We start from the raw sequence: 27,728 nt of genomic DNA, 5'->3' as shown, positions 1-27,728 counted from the left end.
CTTGTTCGAGAAATGTTGCTTCCTGCTGAATAGAAAGGTGACAACTTGGAAAGGGGGAAGGAGACTCTGCTGAATTCTATATGGAAAAAGTGGCCCAAAGACCTGAGAAGAACTGAAAAGCAGAAAACCTGCTAGAATGTATCAACCAGTGTGAGTTATCAAAGACAGACAGCTGTCAAACAAAAGTGAAGGAACAAGGATGAAATAAAGGCAGAAATTCATTTATTTATACATCATTATTCCATACATTCAATAATGTTTCTTTGGAGAAATCTTTATTACCCTAAAGCAGGGAAAGTGGGGATAATTTGTTTTTTCCATCCACTACTAATCATACAACTACTTTTACATGGTTATTACCCTTAAAAACTGCGCGTCACACCAGCGGATATTTTCTCCTTCCTTTCAAAACCTTTTTAGTGATAATGGGCCAATGGATGAGTTTTTCAAAGCGCTAGCGTTGTGGCAGTTAAGATGTATCCTGCTGCTGATTGATATTCAGAATGGCTCCTTTGTGGAAACAGGATTCTTTGAAATGGAAAAATGAAACCTTAATCCTTTACTTAACACCATGCTAAATTAAGATGTGGGAGATGTCTATTCCCTTGACAGCTGATCCAGGCTTTCTGCTCACAGGTACAGCCCTGAGCACACAGATCTTGAACCACGCAGTAATTCCTATCTACTCCCATTCTTCTTCCACTAGATACACTGCCACTGTATCTGCTATAGCCCTACAATACATCTGCCCTTGGCTTCTGAAAGGGCCTGTAGTCTCTTTTTGTCCCCATAGAGATGATTTGGCACTGGTGCATTGGGAGGACTGGTTTCAGAATACATCTGCACAGCTCTCTCCAGCTGGAAAAGCTCAAGAAAATGCTCCATGTTTCAGGCCAGACTGCTTGTACCCCATAAGCCATTCGGCAGGCTCCTCTCTCAGAAGGGCATGGAAAGCCCTGCAGCTGGGAATCAATCAGCTTCGTATCAACATTCACTGGAGTGTGAAAAGGACAAGCAGGTGAAAATGTTTCCATTGGTCCATATTATATTTGATACTACACCCTAAATTTAAACATTTCTGAATTTATTTTTTTTATTTGCCAGTTAATTTTAGCACATTCTTGACCATGGCCCCAATGCCGTCAAAGATATTATGTAATTCTGTTTCACACATAAATGCTGGCGTAGTCACCACCTTGTTTTTCGTATCCACATGAGCTTCGTAAAAGGGAGTTAAGGAAAACACAGCCTATGTTGCATTTGCAGAAGCTGTCTGCAAAATAAACCATCATTGACAAAAACCTCACAACTCCACTATCCTATAAAAAATCACCCCCAAATACATTATACTGTCCAGTTGTAAAGACAGCTGCAACCTGTAATAAAGGTACTAGAAGCTATTTTTGCCAGAAATACAAACACTGCACGAGCAATCTGTGAAAACACTCAGAAACACAAGAAAACCTACAAAATTTATTGACTGTAATAAAATGTCTCTGAGTACAGTCTGATTATAGCACTAGCCTTCAGGAAAAGAAAGAAAATCTCAGAGAACTGACCAACTGTAGCTCATGCCAATTTTATGTGCAAATTCACTCAGCATTTACTTCGTGTCCAAGGAATTCTATGGCAATGACTGAGAACAACTCCTAACAACACAGTTGTGTACAGAAGACAATGTTTCTAATCATGTGTTGTATTGCATGCTATCTGCTGTACACTGTATATTCCCACTAAACTGTACGTGGAAACACACAGATCCTGCATGCACCCATTACTGTAATGACACATTACTAAACTGTCTCTCAACATGGCAATTAATAGGAAAGGATATAGTAACTTCTTTCACACAATGCTTTCCTCCCAGTTCTTTAATAGCTCCTGCAGTCCCAGCATAAGGCCACTTGCCACCTTCCTCTTCTTCGTGGCCCACAGTTACTTCAGCACCAGAGAGAACCTTTGCTGCCAACACTGGTGAAATGCAGCAAAGACTGCAACAAAAGGAATTGTAAGTGTGATTCTACTATGACTCTCTTTCAAGACTCGGTCATAATTGAAAAGATTCAAATGGACATGGTCTTACAAATCTGAACGACATCACAAGGCAACTTTCACTCAGCATTTTCTAGCTTCTTTGACAAACACCTACTCACACATGCATCTTGAAAAACACATTTTAAAAAATAAGCTACATCTGATACAAAACAGAAGATGCTTTTTCTAGTTCCAACAATAACAGCTGCACATTTCAACAAAATAGATGTTGTCTCCATGCTCACACTATCAAATAAATGCCCCTCCAACTAATATACATACCCAATAGGTTTGCCTGCTTTGTGGAAGTCTTTCAAGACACGTTCAACTTCTTTGTTCACCTTGCAATCTTTCCCATCAACAGCAAAGGTAGATCTGCTACAACAAGAAACTTTATATGTACCTCAATATAAACCTATAGTGATGTTTGCCCATCTGCCCCTAGACCGGCTCTCAAGGGTCATCACAAACTTAACAGCTTCTAAGAGGTGGCTGAAAAAGCCTGCAGTTGACAATCAATGCTTTACCCAAAATGACTCACTTCTAAGGCTTTGTTATGTCAGGAAGTTCCTTACTTGATATAAACATCTAGGAGTAAGAATTATCAAACAGCTTTCTAGGGTTACTAAGAAGTGGAACAACAATGTTTTCACAGAACAAAAATACATACGAAGAAAAGGGAAATAACATTCAGGTTTCTCAAAGCCAACAAAATGGCGGGTCAATAACAAGATAATCGGTATTCCACATGGCTAACATTTCTTCTTTTTTTCTCTTTTTATTTTGAGCTAGCTGTTGTTTTATCGTTAGCAATGCAAGAGGGGACTTTTTGGTAGTCAGACATGAAGAAACAGAGTAATAGCAATAGGAACACCTGAAACTACTGAAGTTTTCCCTTCACTTCCCTCAGTCAGGCCCAAAAAGAATCACCACAAGAGTGGGGGAAAAAGGACTTCTGCATTATTTACACTCTAGAATTCCCACCAACATTGTTTGGAAAATTTAAAACGTGACAATGCCAGTACGATTTATGACTGGAAACAATCGTGAACAGCACAACTGAACTTCAACACTTTGAAAAGAGTTTCCCTTATTAAGTAGTGGTTAGGTATGTAGTAAATAAGGCCATTTATTGCTTCCCGTTTTATTGTGTGTATCATAGTTGATCTTGAATAGTTAGTTGAGGAATCTGATGCTTAGTTGGCACTCACAAGTTTTTAGCAGCTCCAAATCCACCAGGGAATATCACAGCATCATGATCTGCTGTAGTAAGCTTAGCCAGACTTGTAATTTTACCACGAGCAATCCTTGCAGATTCCACTAAAACGTTCCTTGAAGAAACAGAAAGAAAACAATGAGATGAATTTGTGCAAATTTGTGCACAGGAGAGCATAAAGAAAGTTTTGACAGAGGAAGGGGAAGAACCAAGAAGAACAGCGGTACTTGGTAACTGAAGCTATTGATGCTTCTGAAATACTTCTACTGGGAAACACAGGCATTAAGAGACTGTATATAATCAAGCCCAGAAAGCTCATTTAGTATTTTCTCTCCAATCAAAATACCAGGTAGCATGAAGCTACTATAGCCCGTCAGCAAAGTGCTACAAGCACAGTTACAGGCTGCTATGTTTGAAGAATGTGCAGCTGTCACTGTGCTGGGCACAGCAGTCATGGAAAACACATTAAACACAGACTTTACCTTGACTCAGCTTCAGCTGGTTGCCCTTTACTGTGGTCAATGACATGCATCTGAGGAACATCTGGAGCATACATCTGAACCTCAGCTCCCCCACGACTAAGATGTACCAGTATGCTACAAAAACAGAGATAAAACACGCTGAAAACCTTATAAGGAAGGCTTTACCTGGCCCCTAAGTCTTGCTACAAATATTCCACTGCCTGATTTTGAAAGAAGAGGAAAAACACATCTCTTATCAAAGCACACTAAGCACATAGCAGCAAAATCCCTATATGTAACACCAAAGTGCAAAGTAGAACATAAAGTCAGTTTGGAGGCAGGGTCAGGTAAGCTAGAGACAAGTTTCTTTGTTCAGTGCTCTTATGCAAATGGAACAATAAAAATGCAACCAGAACAATAAAAACTTTCTTTCTCATTGCAAGTCCCCAGGTATTATGGAAGAGATCCACAATTAACATACCTATGTGTACATTTAATCTAGGTCTAGGTGAAACATCTCTTATCAATTAACACTAAGAGTTAATTATGCAACTTAAGCATGAACAATTCTAGCATTCGATTTAGCCCCATGAACAGAAACTCAAAGTGATTGTGAAATGAAGTCTTAACTCTCTTGAGAGAGATTCTGGAACTCTGAATTTCTGTTTCTGAAGGAAAGACTCAAATTAGTCTCTCTCAAACTAATTGCTCTGGCATTGCATGCACTGTGCTGCACCTTTGGACAATCACTGAATACTGCAAGAAGACGGCCTGAGGTCACAATCATGCTGTAAGAAAACTGTGAAGCTTCACCATACATCTCTCAAGGCAATTTTCATGGCCACAGAGAGCAAAACTAAATTCAACAGACTTCTGTAATGTAAAGGAGGCTTTTTTGGAGCCTACAGTTTCGTAAAGCAACTTACGCTGAAGCTTCATGGATTTCTGTGCCATCATAGACACCACAACCAGACAGGACCTGCAGTAAGAAAATCAAGAATTTCAGCTGATATAAAACTTCCTACAGGATCTTTCACAAGCTTTGTGAGATTAAAAACAAACAACAAAACCCCCCATAACCTAAAAAAACCCCAACAACAAACCTTCTTCACCCCCTGCAAAAAACAACTTAGCAATGAGCTCTTTACTAAGCCAGTCAATATGATGCTATTAGTGCCAGCATCACCAACTGACACACTGCAGAACTGACATTTCCTATTTATAGCTCCCCATCACAGACAGGTCTCAGAAATAACTAAGATATATTTACTGGCTTGTACATTTATTCCTCAGAGTTAATAAACTGACATGATATCCTTAGGTATGTTTTTATTGTGCACACAGTGGGCTACTCTGAGTGTCACACATCTATTTATGAAGTGTCCATATCTGTGTGAAGTAAGTTCTCATCCAGGTATACGAACAGAAGTGGGATAGAAGTGCACTTGGCATAAGCTATTTTACCTGCTGCTGTATTTTGCCTGAGGATTCACATCAGAGATCAATAGCTAAATCCCTTTTAATCAATTATTCTATATTAGCCATACTCTTCCTTATTACCATGGTAATAACAGTTTTGGTTTGTTTATACACACTGGAGAATAAAAAAGCACAAAGCAACGAGCTATCGTTGTGTCAGTGGAGAGAGTCTATCATAAAGTAGAAGGAAGGAGAAGAAAAAACATTAAAAAAACCCTAGGAAAAAGGCAATTATAAGAACAAAACAAAAACAAAACAAAAAACCCCAAAGGATTATCTAGTTTCTGAAAATAGATATATAAACTCTTGTGGGGAGTTTTTGTTTGGTTGTTTGTTTTGAAAGGAAAAAATCCAGTTCAAAAGAGTCCATTTATTAACTTTACTCTCTTCCTTCCTGGTTTTATCTCAAGTTTTCAGAAGCTTGAAATTTTTTAATCACAGAACAGAAACTCACAACTGAAACTTAGTTAGAAACATTGGACATGAAAGGGGTTTCAGATCACAATACCCAGTCCTCTGCTCTTACAGGCATGACACCTACTATCACTTCATCAAATAAGTAAGACGCGTTAATGTTCTTCTGTCTGTGTTAATCCTAACTACAATTTCACTGCTTTAATATTGAAAAGCCACCTTCTACTTCCAACTTTTTACTTTGTCTTTCATTTAATTCGGACTGAATAAACATACAAGCAAATGTTCTGTAAGCAAATCTCCTGTAAGCAACACCTTTTAAATGTTTTTGAAACTCACTGAAGCCAAAGTACTAAACCACTATCCTCTTCTGTTACTTCAGCACCTACTTGCTGAGTCTTCTGTCTTCTACCATAGTCAGAAATTTATGTCACTAATGTTAACAGGCATATTTGTTTTAAAATCCCATCATTTGCTAAAATGACAGTATTCCTAGTAAATCACCTTTCAGACATTTGGACTGGCATTCTGCCCATTCCCGAGCCAGCTCTGTCCCAAACAGATTTCTTCAGGCAGGTAACGCCTACTTATTTCTTTACAATTTATGCTGTCAAGACTAAAGCTCCAACTTCAAAGACAGAGCTCCAACTTCAAAGACAGAGCTCCAAAACTGTGTATCCACGTAGGATGCTATCTACAGCCTAAATTTTCCTTTGGCAACCTGTAGCTGCTCCATCCCCTCACACGGGTTTGCTCAGCCTTGAGAAATGGTGGCTCAGGGGAGAGCTTATCACCATGTTCCAGTGCTTAAAGGGTGGCTACAAAGAGGATGGAGACTCCCTTTTTACAAGGAGTCACATGGAAAAGGGGAGGGGTAATGGGCACAAGTTACTCCAAGGGAGATTCCAACTAGGCACAAGAGGAAAATTTCTCACAATGAGATCACTCAGCCATTGGAATAATCCCCACGGAAGTGGTGGATTCCTCAACACCGGACACTTTTAAGATTTGGCTGGACAGAGTGCTGAGACATCTGGTCTAGGTCATGCTTTGATAAGAAAGGTTGACGAGGTGATCCTTGGGGCCCCTTCCAACCTCCCATTCTGTGATACGATTTCAGCTTCTCCCAAGGCTTTCCAGCTGTCACCGCCATGAGGCGAGTCCTCCCTCGGCCCGACGCCACGCCAGACCCTCCCAGCCCCACCAATCCCACCGCCGGAGAGAGCCCAGCGGCAGAAGCGCCCTCCCGTTGGCACGGGGCTGAGGGTAGATGGGGACAGATAGGCAGCAGAAGACCACCAAAACAAACCCTTTCTGCTCGGAGCTGCTGCGCTGCCCCGCTTCCCCCCACCCTCAGCCTCAAGGCCGCCGGGGCCTCCTCCCGTTACTCACCACAGCGACGCGGGCGGGGCGGAGGCGCGAACCGGAGCAGTGGAAGGAGGCGAGGAGGCCGGGCGCTGCCCACCGCAGCGCGGTGCACAGTGCCGGCCCGCGGGAGGCCAGCATGGCCGCGGGTGGTGGGAGCGGGTGGTAGAGAGAGGACGGCGGGCGGAGAGCCGGGAGGCCGCTGGGGTTGGGCCGCGCTGCAACGGGAGGCCGCGGCGCCCTTGGCGGCGCCCCCTTCAGGCGGGGAGGGGCCCGCGCTGAGGCCTGCAGGCTCTTGTTCCCTTCGCTGACCTCGTTTAGTAGTAATAACGTAGTGAAAAAAAGAGTAAAAAATAAAAATGAACAAATAAATTCTCGGGACTTGTATTGAGCACAAGCCTAGCAGCACCAGCTTGCTTTCGTACGTCAGAGGGGGTAGCCAGAAGGTGCGTGCAGCCTGCCGCAGGGGAACACACCCGGGCAGGGACGACAAGGGGCTGCTGAGGCTACAACTGTTAACAGAAATAGCATAAATAAACCAACATACAGGGACAGATTCACTTCTCTATTTCTAGGATCTTGTGAAATAGTGTATTGCTTTTAAAGAATAGAGAGAAAGATAAAAGAAATGTTAAACAGTGCTAAGTTTCATCACTGGTAAATTTCTTCCCGATAAAAGCTGCCTTTTTTGTTTCCCTCTTCTCCTTTATTAAGGAAACAAAGCTACATGTAAGACAGTCCTGTTGAAATACATACAGACATCTCTACTCCCATGAGACCCCACGTGGAATACTGTGTACAGTTCTGGTCTCCCCAAAGGACATGGAGCTGTTGCAGCAAGTCCAGAGGAGGGCCATGAGGATTATAAGGGGGCTGGAGCACCTCCCGTATGAAGACAGGCTGAGAGAGTTGGGGCTGTTCAGCCTGGAGAAAAAGTTGTGTGGAGACCTCCACTAGGTGAAGGGGGCCTACAAGGATGCTGGAGCAGGACTCTTCATCAGGGACTGTAGTGATAGGACAAGGAGAAATGGGTTCAAACTTAAACAGGGGAGATTTAGGTTAGATATAAGGAAGAAGTTCTGCACTGTGAGAGTGGTACAAAAGCTCCATCCCTGGCAGTGTTCAAGGCCAGGTTGGACAGAGCCTTGAGCAACTTGATCTAGTGGGAGGTGTCCCTGACCATGGCAGGGGAGTTGGAACTAAATGATCTTAAAGTCCTTTCCAACCCAAACCATTCTATGATACATATATACATATGATGAGCTCAAATTAAGTGCTGATTCAAAACCAAACCCCAGCCCACATTGGCCATTGTTAGACTCGCAAATTATGCCAACAAGCACAAGGATCAAGTGAAACTTTGGACCAGACTTAAACCCTGGTATTTTCATTATTCTTTCTATGAAGATGGTAGGGCACACTGGAAAATTGCATTGGCTTTCATGTGCATTATAAAATTTGTCTTGATTACCCTAGAAGCTTATAACAGCTTAAGCCAAATGACTAATGCAACTAGAACATATCCTTATGTCATATATAACTGGTGCTACACTACCCCTCTCCACCTTCTCTCAAGGCTCTTGCACTTTCTAAAACATACTTTTTGTGAAGCCTTCATCTTCAGAAATGTTTTGAACATGAAGACTATAACCCAAAAACATATTTCTAAGATGCTGTTCTGAAAGACCTGTTTTCTCTATAGTCTGTGTTTTGTAATACTGTAAACCCAAGAGACAAATACAAATTTAGGAATCAAGTTAGCTGACTTCATACAACAGCATAACTCCTATTTTACAGAGCACAAAGCTAGCACTGTGACATTTCCAGAATGATTACAGCCTGTCTGCTGATGACATACAGTTTGGGGAAAAGAATATAGTTTTTAAAAAAAAACCAAAACATGCAAAGATGACATGCATATGAAAAACAGTAAAATGGATTAGGAAGTAACAACTACATTATATGCTAGGTAACGATCATGTTTTTCATGATAGCTTAAGCACTTTGGTTTTACAAGGATCCCAAGATGCATTTTTGTCACCTTCTTGTGCTACTTCACCCCTACCCACCCATGCTTCCCTTCTGACCATGGTAGGAGGACATGGCAGAAGGGTGAAGAATGACAAGCAATTCCAGACCCCATCGTAATACCACAAAGCATATTCCACAAACATCGCTCCACCTTCACACCTCTGAGACCCTGAAACATTGGCACGACTGTGAAAATGTTAGGAAGCAAGAGGACATCAGCAACTGAAGATATTTTTAGACATTCTACTGCGAGAAAAACAAATCAGTTTGCTATGTTTTATTTAAGTAGCAAGTGCATCTTTATTTTAAATACTGAAATTCTACAAACTGACTGTACATATCTCCTGTGTAGTTCGGACTTACTTTTTCTTCATCAGTTTTTAATATTCATACCTCTTCTCTATTCCAGGAGAGGAAAGTGACCAGAAAACAAATCCAGAAGAACAGAATATACTGGAGATAAAAAATAGTTCTGGCTCATTGTTAATAGTTGCAGTATCTTCATTAACAGAGCCCTTTCAACATGTGGCTTGAAAGTATTACAAGCATGCGTATAGTTCCTTGTATTGAGGACCTCACTGATGTTATTAGCCAATTTCACATGAATTCACAAAACCCAAGGAAATCAAAAGTTTCAGATTTTAATGTTACTTAAAAACATTTTAAAAAACAAGGGCTTTCATCAGAAGAAACATTTGTACCACATTGTCTTACAATTTAAGTTACATTATTAAGTTTGTATTTTCCAAACAAATTTTTACTACAGTATCTCAAGATAATTAAACCTCTGCAAAAGTTGTAGAGCCCAGTAAATTTTCTCCCATATTCATTGTTATGGATATATCATTTATCCTCATTATTGAAACTTCATCAGATTTGGAAGCTACAGAACTAGGAAAAGTGTTCTAGTAATATGTAGGTATTAAAACCAAGTAAAACATTTACAACAAGTTGAGAGCAGTATGTTGACCTCCAATTAAGAATGATTTTAAAACAGGATAAAAAAAAAAAAAAGAGTCCAAAGTACGACAAGCCTGCATTAGAAAACTCACAATACTTCATCTATGTACAATGCATTTTTAATAAAGAACGCACTTCTTCCAGTCAGACTTCTAACTTCACCTATAGAAGAATACTTTTCTTCTTATTGAAAGCAGGAATATAAAAAAAATCAATTAATCAAGAAATCAATGCTGTCGAGTTGTTATGGCCAAAAGGTACACCAAATACGCCATGGATAGCACTTTGTCTATCCTACATTTCTCCCACTAACTCACACGTAACTCCATCCACACTGTTAAGAAGAGCTAAATTATGCCACTATGAGGGCCACTCATTCTCAGTGAATACCACTGTATAAAATCAGTCTTGAGTTTTCTCCCTCTCACAAAGAGTAATTAGGAACTTGAATTGTTTTTATGAACTTCTTGCATAAGATAATCACTGTCAGAATCTAAATCTTCTTCATCTTCTGATGGTTCTTCTGCCAGACGTTTCATACCCCGCTGTTGTGAAATGGCCAATGCATATTTAATATTGTAGATATTCCATTCACAGCTATAAAAATAAATAGGAACAAGTTAGAAATAAGATTTCATTTTCCTCCCAAAATAAAAACACCTCTAAAAGAATACTATCTCAAAAGTTCTAATACCAGACTACCATCCACAAATTTTGTGCAGAGTTTTGATTTAAATTTTTAAATGTAACAATACATACAGTTTTGAAACATCTTCAAAATGACGTTGGATGCTTTTCTGAAGGAACTGGATCACAGGAAGCAGCTTCACTGACCTTCAATGCAGAAAACACGCAATTTGCAGTGCAATTTATATGTACACATGGAAGTCTAGAACTTATCTATACTCTCACAACTTTAACAAGCATACATGTTAACTTTTCCGCATGAACATTTAAAGACAATACTAAATAAACAAAAGCTCTTTGCTTTTGACTCGGCCTTCAATGATTATACTCAAAACAAAAGAAATATTGCCAGAAACAATTTTTTTCCTAATGTCAAACTGCAGCTTGAAGAACTCATTCTGCTTGATGTAGTGATGACAGTTCCTTCCAGTTACTACAATACTTTCTGAACAAGGAAGAGTTTGTTTTAAATCGCCCTCTTCTCGTTTAACAGCAACAAAAGGAGAAAATACATTCCAGTCATGTAAGTAAGTAAAACATGAATACCCATGTTGAAGCAAGGAAAGAGTTAGACAATGCACCATTTCTTTTAACCTGCAAGACTCTTTCTCAGATTACTTCTCAGTTAACTTATTTTAAATTTGTAAATTTGCCTACTTTTTGTTCCCGAAAGTCTATAAACTCTATTCTTTGGGTTGGCTGAATGTAATTCATGGACAAGGCCCATGTAGTTGTGAAAAACTATATAGAAAAGCAGAGTACTAACAAGTTAAGAGTGCTACATCTTATATGCTATAATCACAAGCCTATAAAAATGCAGTCCATACCTGCACATTATCTTTTAATTACAATTAATATGCATAATTGTTTAAAAATGCAATTTCTAAAATCCTACCATCACTCTTGAAATTTTTATGATTTCAAGATATGAAAACTAAGCAAGTTAGGCTAAGTTTTGCCTGTAATAACTGCAATTTTTGCAATTTATCCTCAAAACTCCTATTATGCATTGCAATTCTATTATACACGCTTGTTAGAATCATAGAATCATTCAAGTTGGAAAAGACCTTTAAAATCGAGTACAAACTGTAACTTTTACCATTAGTAAAGAAGTTGTAAAAATTAAGTCGTTTTAATTGTTGTCTATGAATTGTCTAGAATGTCAGCAAATGTTAAGTAAAAATCCTAAACTGACAGGTAAACCAATTTTAAAATGCTTATCAGCATTTTGACTTTCACAAGATCTCACCTTGTTTTCAGTTTCTGTCCATGCAGCATGAGCAACTTATGAGCCCAAATAAGATAGAACTCTAAATGACAAGATATCTCAAATGCAGAGGCCAGGAACTCCAATACTTTCTCCACGTACAGGTCTGGGAGTGATGAGCAGACAACATCAACTGTGCAAAAAGGAAAAAAAGCCCATAGACATCAGAGTTGAATTACTATTTGGAATAACATGAAAGAGACCACAGAAAAGCATAAGGAAAAAAAAAATAAAAGTCTTGACTGCATTTCAGGGTACAGTACCAGTCTTTCCTCTTTGAGCTTTCCAATCACTACTGTATTTAAAAGCAAGAACTTAACATGCTGCCCTTCCTTGCCTCCAAGTTCTTCCTCCTAACAGAATACTCTCCCCCATCAGCTTTCCTTTAGAACTTCCACCCTCCTCCTCTTTCAGTGTAACTACACTTTACTGAATATGTCAGTAAAGGGGGGATGGGCTAGATGACTTCTGAAGGTCCTTTCCAACCCTGACCATTCTATAATTCTGATTCTGCAACTTCAATTCTGTTTCTGCCTTCTTTCTAACATCTGTTAGGCACTTGAAGACAGTAAAAATATTGCCCTTCTCTTTTGAAGACTGAACAAAGCCAGCTCTCTTAAGCCTCTCCTCAGCTGTCATGCACTCTGGCTCTCTAATAATTTTCCAAGCCCCCCCCCAGATGCTCCAGAGTATCAATATCTTTCTTGTACTGCCGAGTCCAAAGCACAGGACTCCTGATGTGGCCTCACAAGTGCTCAATAGAGAAGACTGATCACTTCTCTCAAACTGCTAACTACCTCCTTGACATTACAGCCCAGTATCTGGTTAACCGCCGACACTGGCACACTGCTAACTCATGTTAAAAGTTGCTGTGCCCCTCTAACATCAGCTGCTTCTGAGAACTGACATCCAAAAACTTTACCTGTATGCCCAGATCTGATCAAATTCCATGTTTAAAAGTCAATACATGAGCATGTTGCAGACTGGTAAAATTAAAACATTGCACTAAAAAGTTGTGGGAGTTTTTTTGTTTGGGGTTTTTTTCTTTTTGTTTGTGTTTTGGTTTGGTTTTTTTTTCTTTTTTGGTGTTTTTTTTTTTTTTTTTTTTTTTTTTTTTTACAGAATACCCTTTCTTAGTCTTTAGTCTTCAGCTACAGCAGACATCAATGTTATGCTTCTCCGCCCCAGCTCCCCAAGAGCTAAACTCTGCCCTTTACACCACAACTTACTTAGCTTACACATAGCTGCTTACAGAGATTTTAATTTAATGGAAGATCTACTCACCTTCATCACTAGGTACAGCCTCTATGACCTCCTGAATTAATTTCTTTTCATTCAGCTTGAAGGCCATGACGATAGCCATAGTGTATTCCTTTTGATGCAGTGTTTTTCGTATATTGCTGGGTGTGACATCAATATCCAGCTCAAAAGGATCAAAAATTAGCCCAGAGTCCAGTGAATAGATAAGGAGACCCTCTGTGGTGGTGGCTGCCCAACTTCGTCCTAGAAGAGAAGTAACAATATTTAAGAACAAAGCTGAGTTTTCTAGGATGGAAACAGAAGAGTAATGATAAACAGATGACTCTTCATTGTTACAAGAAGTGGCTAAGACTGAAAGCCAGGCATCACTGATGGACCTGTCAGCAATGACAATACTTGTGAAAAATGATGTACACTGATAATAATGCTGAAAGTGATGTATGCTTAAGTTTCCCACTTATCCACTGCATGGCAAACTAGACTGTAAACTTAGCAGCACCGTGTAATATTTAGAGACATCATCTCCAAGCCATTTGTACTTCATTATTACTCCTCCAATGCTCTATTTATGTTTTTAATATGAAAAAAAAAAAATTAAAAATTCCTACATTTATTGTCAACACTCACCTGTAGGAGAGAATCGCAGGCAAGTCACTCTGATTTCTGGTTTAAAATGTCGATAACTCATGTCACCTAAAAGAGAAGTTTAAAAGTGATTTAATATATTCACCAAAAGTTCCCGATCTAGCTATCGACTCTAACTGTACTGTTATCATTATGCTGATAAATAATGCAGAACATGCCAAAACTTGGCAGAGTTAAAGTCAGGGTAAGTAAGACACAGTCCATGTCCAAGAGATCCTACAGCTGAATTGGTGGGACTGAATTTTGCTCTTTGAAAATTAAATCAGCACTGCTGGGTTCCATACCCAGGAGACCACAGTACCTCCTGTTTCCTGTTGCTTCTACTATGCAGAAAGACCCACCCATACATCACCTGAACACTTGCGTAACAGATTCCTGCGGCTACAGATCATTCTGGTAATCCCAACTTTATAACTGCACTGAACAGTTTAAACCCTTCTTTTCTGGTATCAAGTCTATGTCAAAGGTTTTGATCCATATAAAACTAGTAACAAGACAGCAAAAAACAAAAACCATACCTCTTTTTACTCCAGGAAGAGGAATGGCGACACCATCTTCATCTCCAGCCCCTCCATCAATCAGAGCCATGCTGCCAAATTCAGTCATTTTTCTCCGATCTAAGTACTCCTAGAAAAACATGTATGTTCCACATTCACTGCACTGGATCTCCTCTCAAACATCTGTATTAACTGAAAATTCTGCCTAACATTCAGGAGTCATCTAGTGATTATTTCCCTGCACTTTCTTCCAAAAGCTTCTCCAAAATCATTGAGAAACTGCCAATTTCACAACAGCAGGCAGCAGCATCCAACCACAGATGAGGATCAGGCTGCTTTGCTCTTAAGGCCTTAGAACAGCACAACTCAGTTTAGGCTGTGGTTTCACATTATTATAATGTTGTTCTACTTAAGAGATACAGTATCTCCTCAGATGCAGCCCTACTCTTCCTCCCCTTCAGGTTCCATAACTGCATCATGCTAATGGAAGGGCTGTGTAGCCAGACAACTATGCAGATGTTTTAGGGACCTCCTGCCCCTCATTTTAAAACAACCATTCCCTCCAGGACTCTTTTCTAGCTGTCTGATTTCTCATATTCTTTTAAGCCACATATTGAGCTACACCAGCACAAAAGAGGGCAGCAGAGCAACAAAGGCTGCTCCACAAACCACTGTTGTCAAAAGAAATATGCTTGGAACCACAGTCAAATACAGCCTGACATGAACACTGGAATAAACCTCATTCTTCCAGACAAGGGAATGTCAAAAGGGGTTACCAGAATTTCATTCCTTCTGATGCTTTTCATCATGCACTTTAAAGGAACTTAATTTTGCATTTGACAATATTCAGAAACCCAGTTCGTAAAGGTCAGTGATGTTGTTTTGCATCCAAAATAAAATCCTTCATTTGTTTGCTAACACAAGCAACTGACTCCCAGAAAGTTCACTTAGCACAAAATATTGATAATTTAAATTTTCTTTTCAATTTTAAGTTAAGTGTCAACTGACATAATTATGCTTAAGAGTTCTGCTCATTTAATACAAACACTGCGATCTGTCAAGACTTTAGTTAGCTGAATGTCAGGAAATAGTTTTGTTTCCTATAAATATTTCCTTACTACTCTCCTGCATAAAACCAAGAAAATGAATCTCTGCTTAACAAAGCATTAATGAATCCCACTTAATGACATTTTACACCAAAAGTCTTGCGGGTGTGGGGGAATGAAGAAACCTGACTCCTGCAGTCACGTACCTCCATCGCATCTAAAGAAAAGTTGCATGAGATTTCAAATTTTTTCATAAGGATCTGCTCCTTGACATTATATATACAGACAAATTTTGACAATCCACCTGCCAGAATAGATTGACCATCTGCTGAGTAACACAGAGTAGTAAAAGACCTAGTAAAGAAAAAGAGAAAACAGTTAATTTTACTGCCTCATTTGAGCTGGAAGACACAGAAGAATGACCATTTCATGGGAAAAGTGGAGATCTTCATTCACACAATATGTACTTGACACACAAAATCCTTCACCACAAACAAGTACTTGGTGCTTTACTATGAGTTGCAAACAATTCAGAACTTCAACAGCTTTTTGAAGTACTTTCATACTTCCAATTCTACGTGGCAGCTCAATGAATGAGCTCTCAACTACACCCTACGCTATGGATGGTCAGAAAAGCTAGAGAAAAACTATGCAATGGTATGTTTTAAAGAGAGGGTTGAGAGCTCATCACCAATAAATACATTTGGGAAAAAAAGTCATTGTTTCCTTTTTCCATTTTGTTTTGAGTGGGAGCACTATGGGGAAAAAAAGGAGAGGTTCAAGGGGTAAAAAAAAGAATGAAGCACATGACTTCTATATTACACTTTTTGATAACACACAACTTGCCTTTAAACATTACTTCACATGCATAGTAGTATGTGTAATAAGCCCCACAGCACATAGATACATTTTTTAAAAAATGTAACAGTTTCTAGACACTAATAATAATTATATACTAGTGCCTACATAACAAGATACCCACTTAAAAACCTACCACATTTAGCAAATGAACAACTTGTCATGAGAAGCTCAATATTATGCTGGCAACCCAAGTTTATAACTGACAAAAAAGATATGATCAGTAGGTGGACAAAGCAGAAGACAAGAAGGATCCATCCAGATGTCAAGTCAGGCAGTCTTTTAAAATCCAACATCAGAATAAAAATACTTGAACAGCAGATGCACTCTGAAATCTTCAAACAACTCAAAAGGCACCTCTTTTCACTGCAATCTCATTTACTTACTTTCCCTTGGCTGATTGTTTGGCAGTTATTTTGTCAAGCTCCTTCCTTCCCATCTGAAGGTCATGCCTTCCCTCAATTGAGCCAGTTTGCACTGCACTTTCATGATCCCAAAATGTTATCTGTCCATTCAAAGCAGCAACTGCAAGCTCCTTGCCATCAGGACGGAAAGCAACAACAAGAACTGCAAAGAGTTCAATCAATAGTTAAAAATGCAGTCAGATATTTTTGAAATAAAATACCCTATATTTTTCTAGGATCTTATCTCAACTACTAGAAAAAGATTCAGAGTAACAAGCATGGCTACTTTTTCTCTGGACAACATGCAAATGTTTAGCTAATTATAAAGCTAAAGCCAGTATTAAATCAAAAAGATTTCTTGCACGGTTAACTAAATACTACAGAGAACTATCTCAACTTTTGGGTTTCATTACCAAGAATGAGTCTGTATTTGACATGTTCTCTTGTTCATTCTTGAAATATTTTTTATAATGTTTTATATTTGGTAAAAAATGAAATAAGGGTTACCATCTGAGTTCAGTATAAATGTCTCCTTAGTTCTCCAGCTGTCTAACATATCCCATAACTTGACAGTTTTATCCCAAGAGGCACTAGCTAGAACACACTTCATTGGGTTAAAAGCCAAACTGCTGATGGGGCCCTCATGGCCTGATAAGACCTAATAAAAGAAAAAAAATAACATGGAATTAGGTGAAAGAAACTGAAATTCATATAGTCTGCATTCAGTAAACTCTAAATACAGCAATGAAACCTAACTTGTCCACACATGCTTGAGTTCACTTTTGGACATGCGGCATGATGCATACCAGTGACTCCCAACTTTTCATTTTCACAAGTTTTCGGGTTTTTAAAACCATTGAAGTATGACCACTGCATAGACCTCTGCAACCATTCTTACGCATGCACACAGGCTCTTTAGAAACCAAGACTTAGGAATACAGTGTGCATTCCCCACCCACATATCAGAACAATCAGACCAACTGTGAAAAAGCAAGTCATTGCTCTGATAATTCACTATGTCTTGCACCTGAAAATGTTAAAGAAAAAACACTAACAAGAACTGTGAATAAAAGTAATACAGATTTTTATAGCATGGAGCTCCTGCTCCTCTCAAAAGAAATCAAGGAAAGAAACTAAAAACTCCAGAGATGCACTCAAGTATATGCTGAGTTACTATAGTGATCCATATTCAATAGCTACGCCAAATTAAATATGCAAATTGCTTAGTTCATCTACTTGTACAAGATGTACAATAGTGCTTAAGAATTAAAAACAGCAAGTGAGTTTGATTTGCTCAGAAGTACTGTGGCCCTCCTTTATTACATCTACTCTGAAGAGAATGCATTTTAAAATAGCAGCAAGGCAGTGGGTTATTTCTCACCCTACACAAGAAAAACCTTCTACACAAGAAACTCTGTCCTGCTTTGCTCCAGCAAAACTGTCCATGAAATCTGTATTAAAGTCTTAGGACTTTAGCACCTACAATTTCTTCATTACTTTTAAAAATAAAAAAATAAAAAAATGTAGAAAATAGTATCTTTGAAGAGCTACAGGAAGAAAGACTCCCATGTCCATGTGTTAGCTCAGCAATACCGGTGTTACTTCATCAGCAAGGAAGAGCTCATTACTCCAAAATTCTAAGAACTTTTTCCCACAAAAATCCATGATAGCCTCCATGCAACGAACAAAAAAATGCTGAGAGTAACATAGTGCAGCTCCAGTTCTCAAATATAACAAAACACTTCATGTTGTATTAGAAACCTCTGACAAATCCCAAAGTTCCTTAGTATCATCACAATCTATATTATGTATTAAATTCAAGCTGTGGGTCCTTACATCTAGCAGCCTCCCACTTTGCATTGACCAGATGAATATTTCAAAGGAATCCTGGGAACCAGCTGACACAATCTCGCCACTGGAGTCCACGGCTAAACAAGAGAACTGACTTGGTCGTGGAGATGTAAAGGTACGAAAATTGCGGTATCTGTTGTAAATGTGAAAATGGATTACGAAGACATTTCAGGTAGATTTAAACACGTGATTTACAAACTTACTTGAAAAGGTATTTCATTTTACTTGTAAAGTCTTTTAAGCTACCTACAGAAAAAATATTCTTTGTATAAAATTAGATGCAATGCCTCAGCACAATTCCAAGATTCAAAAAAGGTATTAACAACTCTGCAGAAATAGCAGCCAGAAATAATCAAACAAAAGAGCTTTCCTCTTCTACACAGCATATGTCCATTCTTTAGAAAGCAGAGGCTCAATTACACATCCAGTTCTGTACACAGTTATATTAAAATAGCTCAATCACTAAAATGATGGCAGGCATTCTGTTACATTATTCTGGGTGCCTTCTCCCTCTTTGAGTAGTAGACCCAGGCAATCTTACTGGATTTCCAGCTTCTCTGAGAAAAGTTCTTCCAGAATTTTCCTCATAGAGACTGGATGGAATGATAAAATTCTTAATTACTAAACTTGAATCAAGGGCTGAACAAAAAAAAGAAAAAAACAAAAAAAGAAAAAAAAAAAAAAAAAATCAATAAACCAGTTACTAACATTTGTGCAACTTCAACCTGAAATGAAAAATCAGCAGTTTGCTGTATTTTGGGAGGTAGAAGCTAAAGACTAAATGACACACAAAAGCTTTTATGAAGAGTTACCTGTGTAGATCAAAAGCCCGCACTGTTCCATCTAGGGAAGCACTCAATATGACATAACCATTGGAAGTAAAAGTTACAGCAGTCACACCACTGGTATGTTCTGTAAAAGTGACAAAACAGAAGCTACTTGAAGTGTTCCACACTTTCACCTGCACAAGAGACAAAAAAAGCTTTATCAGAATTTCCATCATCAGTTCAGATAGAACATAAAGGTAAGGTAGCAGTAGATTAAAGAAAAGTTAGTCGTAGAACTCTGCAATAGTATAAGGGATTTTCAACACTATTGGTAAGAAGTTCTGCCCAAGTGAGACAAACAGGCCACAGCTTATCATTAAACCCCTAAAGACACATATACAACATAAAAATCTAAGTAGAGATACACAAAAAAATTTTGAAATGAAGTTAGTTTTCATGGAACGCTACAGCACTTAGTGAGCACCTTTGGCTTCCAAGCTTCGTACTGTCCATGGATTAGACAAGTGTCAAATTCAAAACCAACTGCAAAGCCATTCCACAAGTTACAACTGAGATTTTTTTCCCTTGAACAAAGATGTTATTCATGTAATGCAGTCTGAGACTTCTCGGGTTTGGCAATTTTGAATCCAAATGGCAGAAACCTTGAAGTGGCAGGTCTTTTTCTGACATTCAGAAGCTTTGGTAGGAAATAAGATACTATCTTTGTCCCATCTACTTGCCAAGAGATTGTGTGACTACACCACAAAACATCTTTAAAAAACAAAAGAAGGTACCTATCATTGCAGGACAAGTCATTCATGAGAAGCTAATTTTTCTTTAAAAAACCCCAAACTTCTGCAATGGTACATTTCAGAAAAATCTCTTTAGGGATTGCAATTTTATAAATAATTTGAAATTGATTTCACATCAAAACCGATTACGAAAAGGACATGAATTTGGGTGAAGTTCATTCATTCCAAAATCTCACAGAACCACAACAAGCATACATAAGTTAACAGTTAATGAATTAGATCTTTTTGTATTTATGGTGATTGCCATCTATAATGATTAAAAAATCACCAGCTAAATAGCATAAGTGATGCAATCTGCAGAGGATACCAGTAATAATAAATCAAAATATATATACTCAAGAGAAAAATCAAAACATTTAAGAAGAGAAAAAAAACTTATGACTTCATATTATGAAAAATATGTATTAGTTACAGTAAAGGAGCTTTCTAGATAAATTGGAAATTCAAGCTGTTTACTATGTTAGTAAGGCTTAAGTTGGTATCTCAATAATACTGCCTCACTTACTTTCCCATCCTCCCCTCCAGTTACGATGTATTGTCCATCTGGAGAATATGCTAATGAAACCATGCTGTTGAAATGTCCTTGCTGCTTCAGCACATAGGACTCACTTTGCCATTCCCACACCAAGAGCTGACCCAAACCTGTAAATGCAGGAGAAGGATTAACCAGAATTATGAATACAATGACCCTGAAAATGCAAGCACAGAAAAAAAGGTTGATACAGACAGGCTGCATTATGTATCTATCAATACTAACAAAGGCCCTTTCCCTTTTATAAGTTCAAGGCAACTTTCCTCAAAGAGCAGAAGCTGTTACTTGGATTAACATTCTCAATTCAACAACAGCAATGCTATCAAACAGCTGATAAATAAGCTGGAAAGAAAAGCAGGGCTGCATATACGGGTATAATCTTGATTACCATGCAAACCATTATGGACTGGGTAGGAATGCTGGAATATACAGGCAGCTTTGAAAAATGATGTGCAACAAGTGGCAAAGGAAGAGAGACTGGGCCCAGAACAAAAGCATATTATAAACTACAAAGGATATGGGCTTTATCCTAATTCTGCTAGTTTTAATACATGAAACTTTTTTTTTTTGCCTTTGTCAACACAACATTTTCCTGAATCATAAGAATTCTGTGAGGAGAAATTGATTAGGGATACTTGCTTTACTATATCTAGACACTACAGAGATGAGAGTATAGATTATTAACAAAACTAACATTTGGAGTCAAGACGAGTAAGAGGAATTTGGGCTTGCATGCCCACAACATTCCTTGTTTTTCCATGAATACAGACCAAAAAAACTGACAAACCTGAACATCCAAAGGCAATCCAGTCACCAGTACAATTGATAGAAACAGAAGCTATCCTTTGGTCTGAAATACTGAAGAGAGAGAATCACTCAATAAACAAACTTGTGCTTTCATGCCTTGTGTGATAAAACTTCAAATGTAGGGTTTATTACCTGTGTTCAAGCAAATTCTTTGATTACTTTACTGAACTTTTGTATTACTGTAACATCAAAAACCTCACACAAATTCTTTCCTTCATTATACTCAAAAACATCAAACAGGCAATACTGCCTTATTCGGAATGAAGACAGAATATCCACACCCCAAACAAACACGTACTTGCCAGCACAGAGTAAAACTCCCCACATTCAAGAAAAGGGGAAAAAAAAAATAAGCAGGGAAATTATGCATTCTTTAGCATCATACAGCAATAGAAAAGAATTACTTTTCAACTTAGAGACAATTTACAGATTTTACATATGCAGAATTTCCTCCTCTCCTCCAGTATTGTCGTTATTTTCTACAAAGAAACTGAAAACAAAGTCCACAGCATTAAAGAAACCTATAGCCAACAACTAACTATGCAGGAGTTCCTCACTCAGACTTTTCACTAATAAGCTATGGAATGGAGCTGTATGGTATTTATTAGGTAAGTCTATGAATCTGCCTTTCCAGAAATTACAATACTAAATAAATACTCCAGTTTTAAGATTTTTGTGCTCTGATTATTCATCCTTCAGTATTAAACATGTTACTTCGTCTGAGAAATAACCAAGAAACCCCCCTAAAAAACATATCCTCCGTACAAAACCAAACAAACCCAAAACCCAACAATCCCATATCTCACCTCAATGAGTGGATCAGATTGAAATCTGGAAGCTCATGGAGGTGAAAGATTCCAGAAGCAAAACCAGTAACTAAAAGGTGTGTTTCCTTGTGGTAGGCTGCACATGTCAGATTATTAAAATCTCCCTCTTTATTGAAAAAATACCTGGCATCAAAAAAATCAGAAAGCAGCAAACTGAATGTGAAAGAAAAGCATGCAGTTACAGATGCATTTCAATACAGGTCAAATAATTCTGATCAAGGTATCCTACAATAAAACTAAAAAGCAATAGTTCCATAAATTGCTAAATATTATGTATTTTACATAGCTAGTGAGAGCCAATTCTCTTCTTTTCCTCACTGTTTGCAGCTGCTACAGTAATCTGATTATGAGAAGAGACACCTGATCACACACAATGAAAGGGACTAAACGTTAACCTCAGAGGGACTGCACTGTACGTTTCCTATTGATCACCTACTGCCTTAATATGGATGGCTCCACGCATTCACTGGTTATCCTTCTATACGCAAGTCCTCTCACTAAGGAATTGAATTCAAGGAATTGAAGCAATAGTCATAAATACTGTTGCCTAGAGAAGGTTTTCGCAGTTTCTCTGTAGCTATCTCTCTCACTGGAATTAAACAGATAAGCACCACATGATAGTCAAATAAAAGAGTATGTAAACATTATCCAACAGCTGTATACTCTGAATTCCTTCAGTCTGGAAGTGATGTTCACCAAGGCTAATTCCAGCACGGGCTGGGTTAGGGTACTTACTTTATACCTCCTTCACAGTCAGAGAGACTGAGAACAGATGCCTGGTGTCAGGTGCTCCCAATTGGCCCCTATATGCATCCTGTATCTCCCTCAACCCCACTGACTAGAGTTTGCCTATGAACATTATCCTTCTTCAAGCAAAGCTAAATACTGTGACTATCTTACAACTCAATTATCCTTTGTAAGCCACACCTCCTTTGATGTTGGCAGACAAGGAGATCCTTCAGGAAAGCATCTCCAAAGAGTTCACCAAAGAGGCTGATGAACTATCTTTATCAAACATTGCTGTCACCTCTTGAAGTCAACCAATCTCTTCTTGCAAGAACTCAAAAGTCTTTAGACTTGAATCACTTACTTTGCAACACGTGAATATTTAACCTTTTCTCTAGTCTCCTGTTCACTTGGACTGGCTTTTCCATGAATTTCTTCACCCTTTGGCTCTTCAAGAAACTCTTCATCATCTTCTGCTGCATCCTTTTCTCTAGCTGCATTTTTAGGGGGCATGGGCTTCAAACCATCAAGCTCTGTATCACACTGCCACACACAGAGAGCTGCATCCTGGCTAATTGTGTACAGCTAGAACACAAACACAGAAACTCAGAATTACTGTACAATACTTGTGTTTTGTACTCCACTGTCCTGTTATAAATATACACAAGCAGAAGGGTTAGCAAATTGCACTCTATCATTATGATACTACAGTACTTAGTCCTCTAGAATTCAAAGTGCTTTCAGAAAAATTCACTTGCCTTGAGAAGTGGTGATTTACTTTACCTGCCTTCAGGTAACTTTTGAAAAGACCAATGGCAATTTGATTACCAGTCAGCATTACAGCTAATTATTTTTTCATATTTAAAACTGTTACTTTTAGGGGAGCTATCTTAAGTAACTTACTCTCCCTCTTAGAGTTTACTTCTTCAATCATTCATGGTGTTGTAAACTCCTGATCACAGCAGAGTAGTTCAGACATATTACTTACGGAGTTTCTAAATTCTGAGATATTATCAAAACAGCCATCATTATCCTTATCTACAGGTAAGATTCTGCCCCAACTATTTTAATAATAAAATTAAAGGATGTTGTGCGATTATACATACATCTAGACTGTTCTCTTCAAAAAAGCAGGCCACTATTACATCCTTATGCCCTCCAAGTGAGTAGTAGATCAAGTTTGCCCATCGTTCTGCTCCAAACACCCATGTAGACATGTCCTTGCTCCCTACTGCAAAACATCTACAAAAGAAAAGGCAATTTGAATTAGAATACTGGTTGCAAAACTCACGACAGAGTGGAGAACAATATGAGCAGGAAGACACCCATCACCACTTTAAAAGTAATTTTACACATAACAGAGCTTTAAACGGAGGTTGACAACTCTAGCAGAGGTAGATGGGCTGCTCACATTCCTAAGATGTGTTCCTTTTATAGATAACTAGGCATTTTCAAGCAAGAATCCATTGCTGATCCCCACATATTTTATACTTTCTAGTCTGCCTAGTCGTATTTTTTTAATTCAAAACAGAATGAGAAGCAGAAGAGCAAGAAAGAATTTTTAAAGCTAGTACAATACTAAGCAAAGAAAATGGACTGCAACATGCATGCGAGTATTAACAACGTGAGCAGGTAGACAGTGCTTTAGTTTAACAACTCACTTGGAATCATCAGTCCAGTCAATACAAGTTGTTTCATCATATGGACCGTAGTAAGTTTTGTCCAGAACAAATGCATTAAATTCTCGTTTCTTCCCAGGAGCATGGTACATAAGAGCAACATTGTCTTTTGTAATCACAAATTTCCTGTCATGTGTGGGGAAAAATTGCACATAAAGCTGCTAAAGCAAACAATTGTTCAGTACAGACTGCAATACAATGAAACAAAACAATGTTAAAAATTTTTACTGCGTTATTGAAATGATAAATATAGATTGCTTTTGAATGAAAAACAAAAAAAAATATTATTTGCAGGTTGTTATTATCCCCCCAACTTACGTGATGTAAGACAGAAAACCTTCAGTAAAAATCACTTTAGTTGAATAATGAAATATTTGCTCTCCAATTCTCACAAAGGAAAAGAAGTTCAAACATTCAAACCAGGATGTTCTATTTCAACCTCTCTTCACCTCCACATATCAGTCACTTTCAGCAAAACAAAGCATCTGCACCCCTGCTACACATATCCTTTGATCTGGCCCTGCTGCCAGTATAATTCCCTCACATAGAACCGTAATTCCAGCTTTCATGCAAAAACCTCATTCAAGATCACTTTAAGCCAATCCAACCAAGAAACGCTACCAAGAGGGGAGCTTTGCACTTTTTCCTCTCACCCTTCTGACACTTGTGACATTTATGTCACCACACTTCAGACCTGTGACCACGCAGTTAAAATATAAGCAATGTAAATAGAAGCACTGGATTCAGAGAGCCGCCTCTTTCAGTAGCACAGTTGTCTTAGACTAACCCAAACACTGATCCAAGTCAGTAGTGAAACTGCACAGCCATGAGTGCCATCATGCAACCCTGCAGCCCTGATTGTCTGCCTGTGGGCTCTTTCACCTTAGGCCACACATAGGAGCAGCTAAAACTCACAGCAAACCTACATTTCTAAGAGTCCCACCACAAAAAACGTGTTATAGGCAACTTTCCTGCCAGTATCTGTTTCCAAGGATTTGCTTTTCCTCTTTTCTTCCCCTCTCAACTTTAAAGATAAAATGCCCCCTGCACTAATCAGTAGGTATCACATGAGATTGGTCAGAATGTCTTAAAATTTACGACTAGTTTATGGGGTACTTTCTGTTGTTTTGTTCTAAAGCAGGCACATTTTACTTACTTTCCATCAGGGGAAAAGCTCACACTGTGAACTGGCTTGTGAAAATAAAAGTGATGTATCACACATTTCCCAACCAAACTGACAAGCAAGGCAGCTCCCTCTGTAAGCACAGAAAAAGAAGGATTGTGGAAATAATTCAATTCCCAAAGAAACCATAACCCTAGCAAACTTTAGTTTCTTTCCTTAAGCTGGGGGGAAGTACCTCCTCAGAAAGGTTTCATGACAGTGTGCTTCATATTACTAACACGAAAAATACAATCAAAATTACAATTCACTACCTAAATTCTGTAAATAAGTTATTTTTAAGTTCTGTAAATGAAGATATCTTCTGCAGAAATTCTAATATAATTTTTAAAGCAGAGCACTTCTAATTTGTCTTAAGGCTGAATACCTAGCAATACACTAGGTATTCACTTTCCCCTCTTAAGGCTGTATTTTTATGACATTCTTTTACAAAATAAACACCTCCCTTATAAAAGTACCTTCATCAATTAGAATGGCAAGACTTCCATCTGGAGAGAGCCCCACACACACAATATTAAGCCGTGTAGCCAACGGGAATGTCTCACACTTATTACTGCAAGAAAAAGGTAAACCAGTAAATTGGGTACAAGGATACAGAAATAATGGTCATCTTCAGTGTCAATGAAATATGGTTTGATACCTTAAAGCCATAGAATAAACTTAGATGTAAAACACCCATGACTTCTTTAGTTGTCGCAATCCCATAAACACCAGTTATGTAAGAAATGAGCTCCTGAGCAGAATACCAGCATAATGAGCATCAATCACAACTCTGGCCTACAGGAAAAGGCAGATGACAGCCTAGGCCTAGCCATATACAAGAGACCACAGCATGGTTTGGGTTGGAAGTGACCTTTAAGACCATCTAGTTCCAACCCCCTGCCACGGGCAGGTACACCTTCCACTCGATCAGGTTGCTCCAAGCCCCATCCAACTTGGCCTTGAACACTGCCAGGGATGGGGCAGCCACAGCTTCTCTGGGCAACCTGTGCCAGTACCCTCACAGAAACACATGAGGAAACCATACAACTAAATCCAACACAAATCATCCTTCCCCCCTTTTTGTTTCTAACACGTTTTTACATGCTTCTTATCCTATACTCCCCACGGAACTACGTACAGAAAACCTGCACCGTGCAATAACTCCACAGTTACTCTGCCAGGCAGGATTCCACCTTTCAATGCTAAGCCAGGGTAAGTCTGGGTGTTTTACACCGCAAACCATCCTAGAGAGCTCCAGCCCGCGGCAGGCGCAGCGGCGGCGCAGGGAGCACCGTGCCCCCCTCCCATGGACAACATAGACTTGTCTGCGGCCGTGCCGTGCCGCCTCCGGGCGGCTGGGCAGGGGCTGGCGAAGGGCTAAGGCCAGCGGCCTGAGGGGAGCCCGGGGAGGATGGAGTGAGGAGACAGACACTGGGCCTCGCTTACTTCTTCAGGTCGAAGACGGAGATCCTGTTCCCCACGGGGCTGATGAGGGAGCTGCCATCGCGGGTGAAGCTGAGGTTCCCGCGGCGGTACACGGTGCCCAGCAGGCCGGAGAACTGCGAGGGGAGAAGAGGGTGGGAAGGAGAAGGTAACGGGGACGGCGGTCAGGGAGGCAGGGTGATGGCGGCGGGGTCCCGCGCGGGGGGCACTCACCCGGTACGCAAACTTCATGGCGACGACCGCACGTGAGGACCGCGTGGAGCCGCAACCAGCACCCGCGGACACGGAACTACGGCAGCGGACGCACGGGAGGGCAGTCCCGCGCATGCGCACGGAGAGGAGGCGGTGGCTTCCGAAGTAGAGGTGCGGGGTAACCGCTGCCTGGAAAAACGTGCCCCGCGATTCAGCCCGTTCGGTAGCGTTTGGTCTGCCCCTCTCCGCATTGGCACAGCCTGTGCGGTCATCCGACCTCCGCCCCCAGGCCGCGTTTCAGCCCCG

At 39.4% G+C, this 27,728-nt stretch overlaps 2 protein-coding genes across 6 annotated transcripts; both read right to left on the bottom strand.

Annotated features, from left to right (window-relative positions):
• Nucleotides 1-205: 205 nt before the first annotated feature.
• Nucleotides 206-7,397, bottom strand: GATD3A (glutamine amidotransferase like class 1 domain containing 3A). 3 transcript variants are annotated; one of them, XM_030476046.1, is made up of 7 exons: nucleotides 6,997-7,397; nucleotides 4,638-4,690; nucleotides 3,733-3,846; nucleotides 3,246-3,365; nucleotides 2,317-2,412; nucleotides 1,835-1,991; nucleotides 206-1,222 (listed from the first exon to the last, which is right to left on the bottom strand). In XM_030476046.1, the coding sequence occupies exons 1-7, from the start codon at nucleotides 7,108-7,110 to the stop codon at nucleotides 1,094-1,096; spliced, it is 783 nt and encodes a 260-aa protein (XP_030331906.1). In that variant the 5' UTR covers nucleotides 7,111-7,397; the 3' UTR covers nucleotides 206-1,093. The 3 variants fall into 3 exon arrangements, with proteins under 3 accessions (XP_030331906.1, XP_030331907.1, XP_030331909.1); XM_030476047.1 differs by having other exon boundaries at nucleotides 2,317-2,409; nucleotides 6,997-7,207; XM_030476049.1 differs by lacking the exon at nucleotides 2,317-2,412 and having other exon boundaries at nucleotides 6,997-7,207.
• Nucleotides 7,398-9,490: 2,093 nt separating this feature from the next.
• PWP2 (PWP2 small subunit processome component) lies at nucleotides 9,491-27,525 on the bottom strand. Of its 3 annotated transcripts, XM_030476043.1 has the most exons (21): nucleotides 27,444-27,525; nucleotides 27,234-27,346; nucleotides 26,264-26,358; nucleotides 25,782-25,881; nucleotides 24,608-24,751; nucleotides 24,053-24,188; nucleotides 23,311-23,531; nucleotides 22,200-22,343; nucleotides 21,374-21,444; nucleotides 20,560-20,696; nucleotides 19,288-19,436; nucleotides 18,461-18,608; nucleotides 17,132-17,282; nucleotides 16,607-16,787; nucleotides 15,569-15,716; nucleotides 14,338-14,446; nucleotides 13,802-13,867; nucleotides 13,199-13,417; nucleotides 11,897-12,047; nucleotides 10,720-10,794; nucleotides 9,491-10,557 (listed from the first exon to the last, which is right to left on the bottom strand). In XM_030476043.1, exons 1-21 carry the CDS (start codon nucleotides 27,459-27,461, stop codon nucleotides 10,398-10,400), a joined length of 2,736 nt encoding a protein of 911 aa, XP_030331903.1. In that variant the 5' UTR covers nucleotides 27,462-27,525; the 3' UTR covers nucleotides 9,491-10,397. The 3 variants fall into 3 exon arrangements, with proteins under 3 accessions (XP_030331903.1, XP_030331905.1, XP_030331904.1); XM_030476045.1 differs by lacking the exon at nucleotides 10,720-10,794; XM_030476044.1 differs by lacking the exons at nucleotides 9,491-10,557; nucleotides 10,720-10,794 and adding an exon at nucleotides 11,553-11,760.
• Between the last annotated feature and the right edge of the window lie 203 nt (nucleotides 27,526-27,728).

The sequence above is a fragment of the Strigops habroptila genome, chromosome 2 (assembly GCF_004027225.2).
Source record: "Strigops habroptila isolate Jane chromosome 2, bStrHab1.2.pri, whole genome shotgun sequence".
NCBI classification, from domain to species: domain Eukaryota; kingdom Metazoa; phylum Chordata; class Aves; order Psittaciformes; family Psittacidae; genus Strigops; species Strigops habroptila.
Note: the sequence above shows the minus strand (reverse complement) of the source record. Positions and strands in the feature narration are given on the sequence as shown.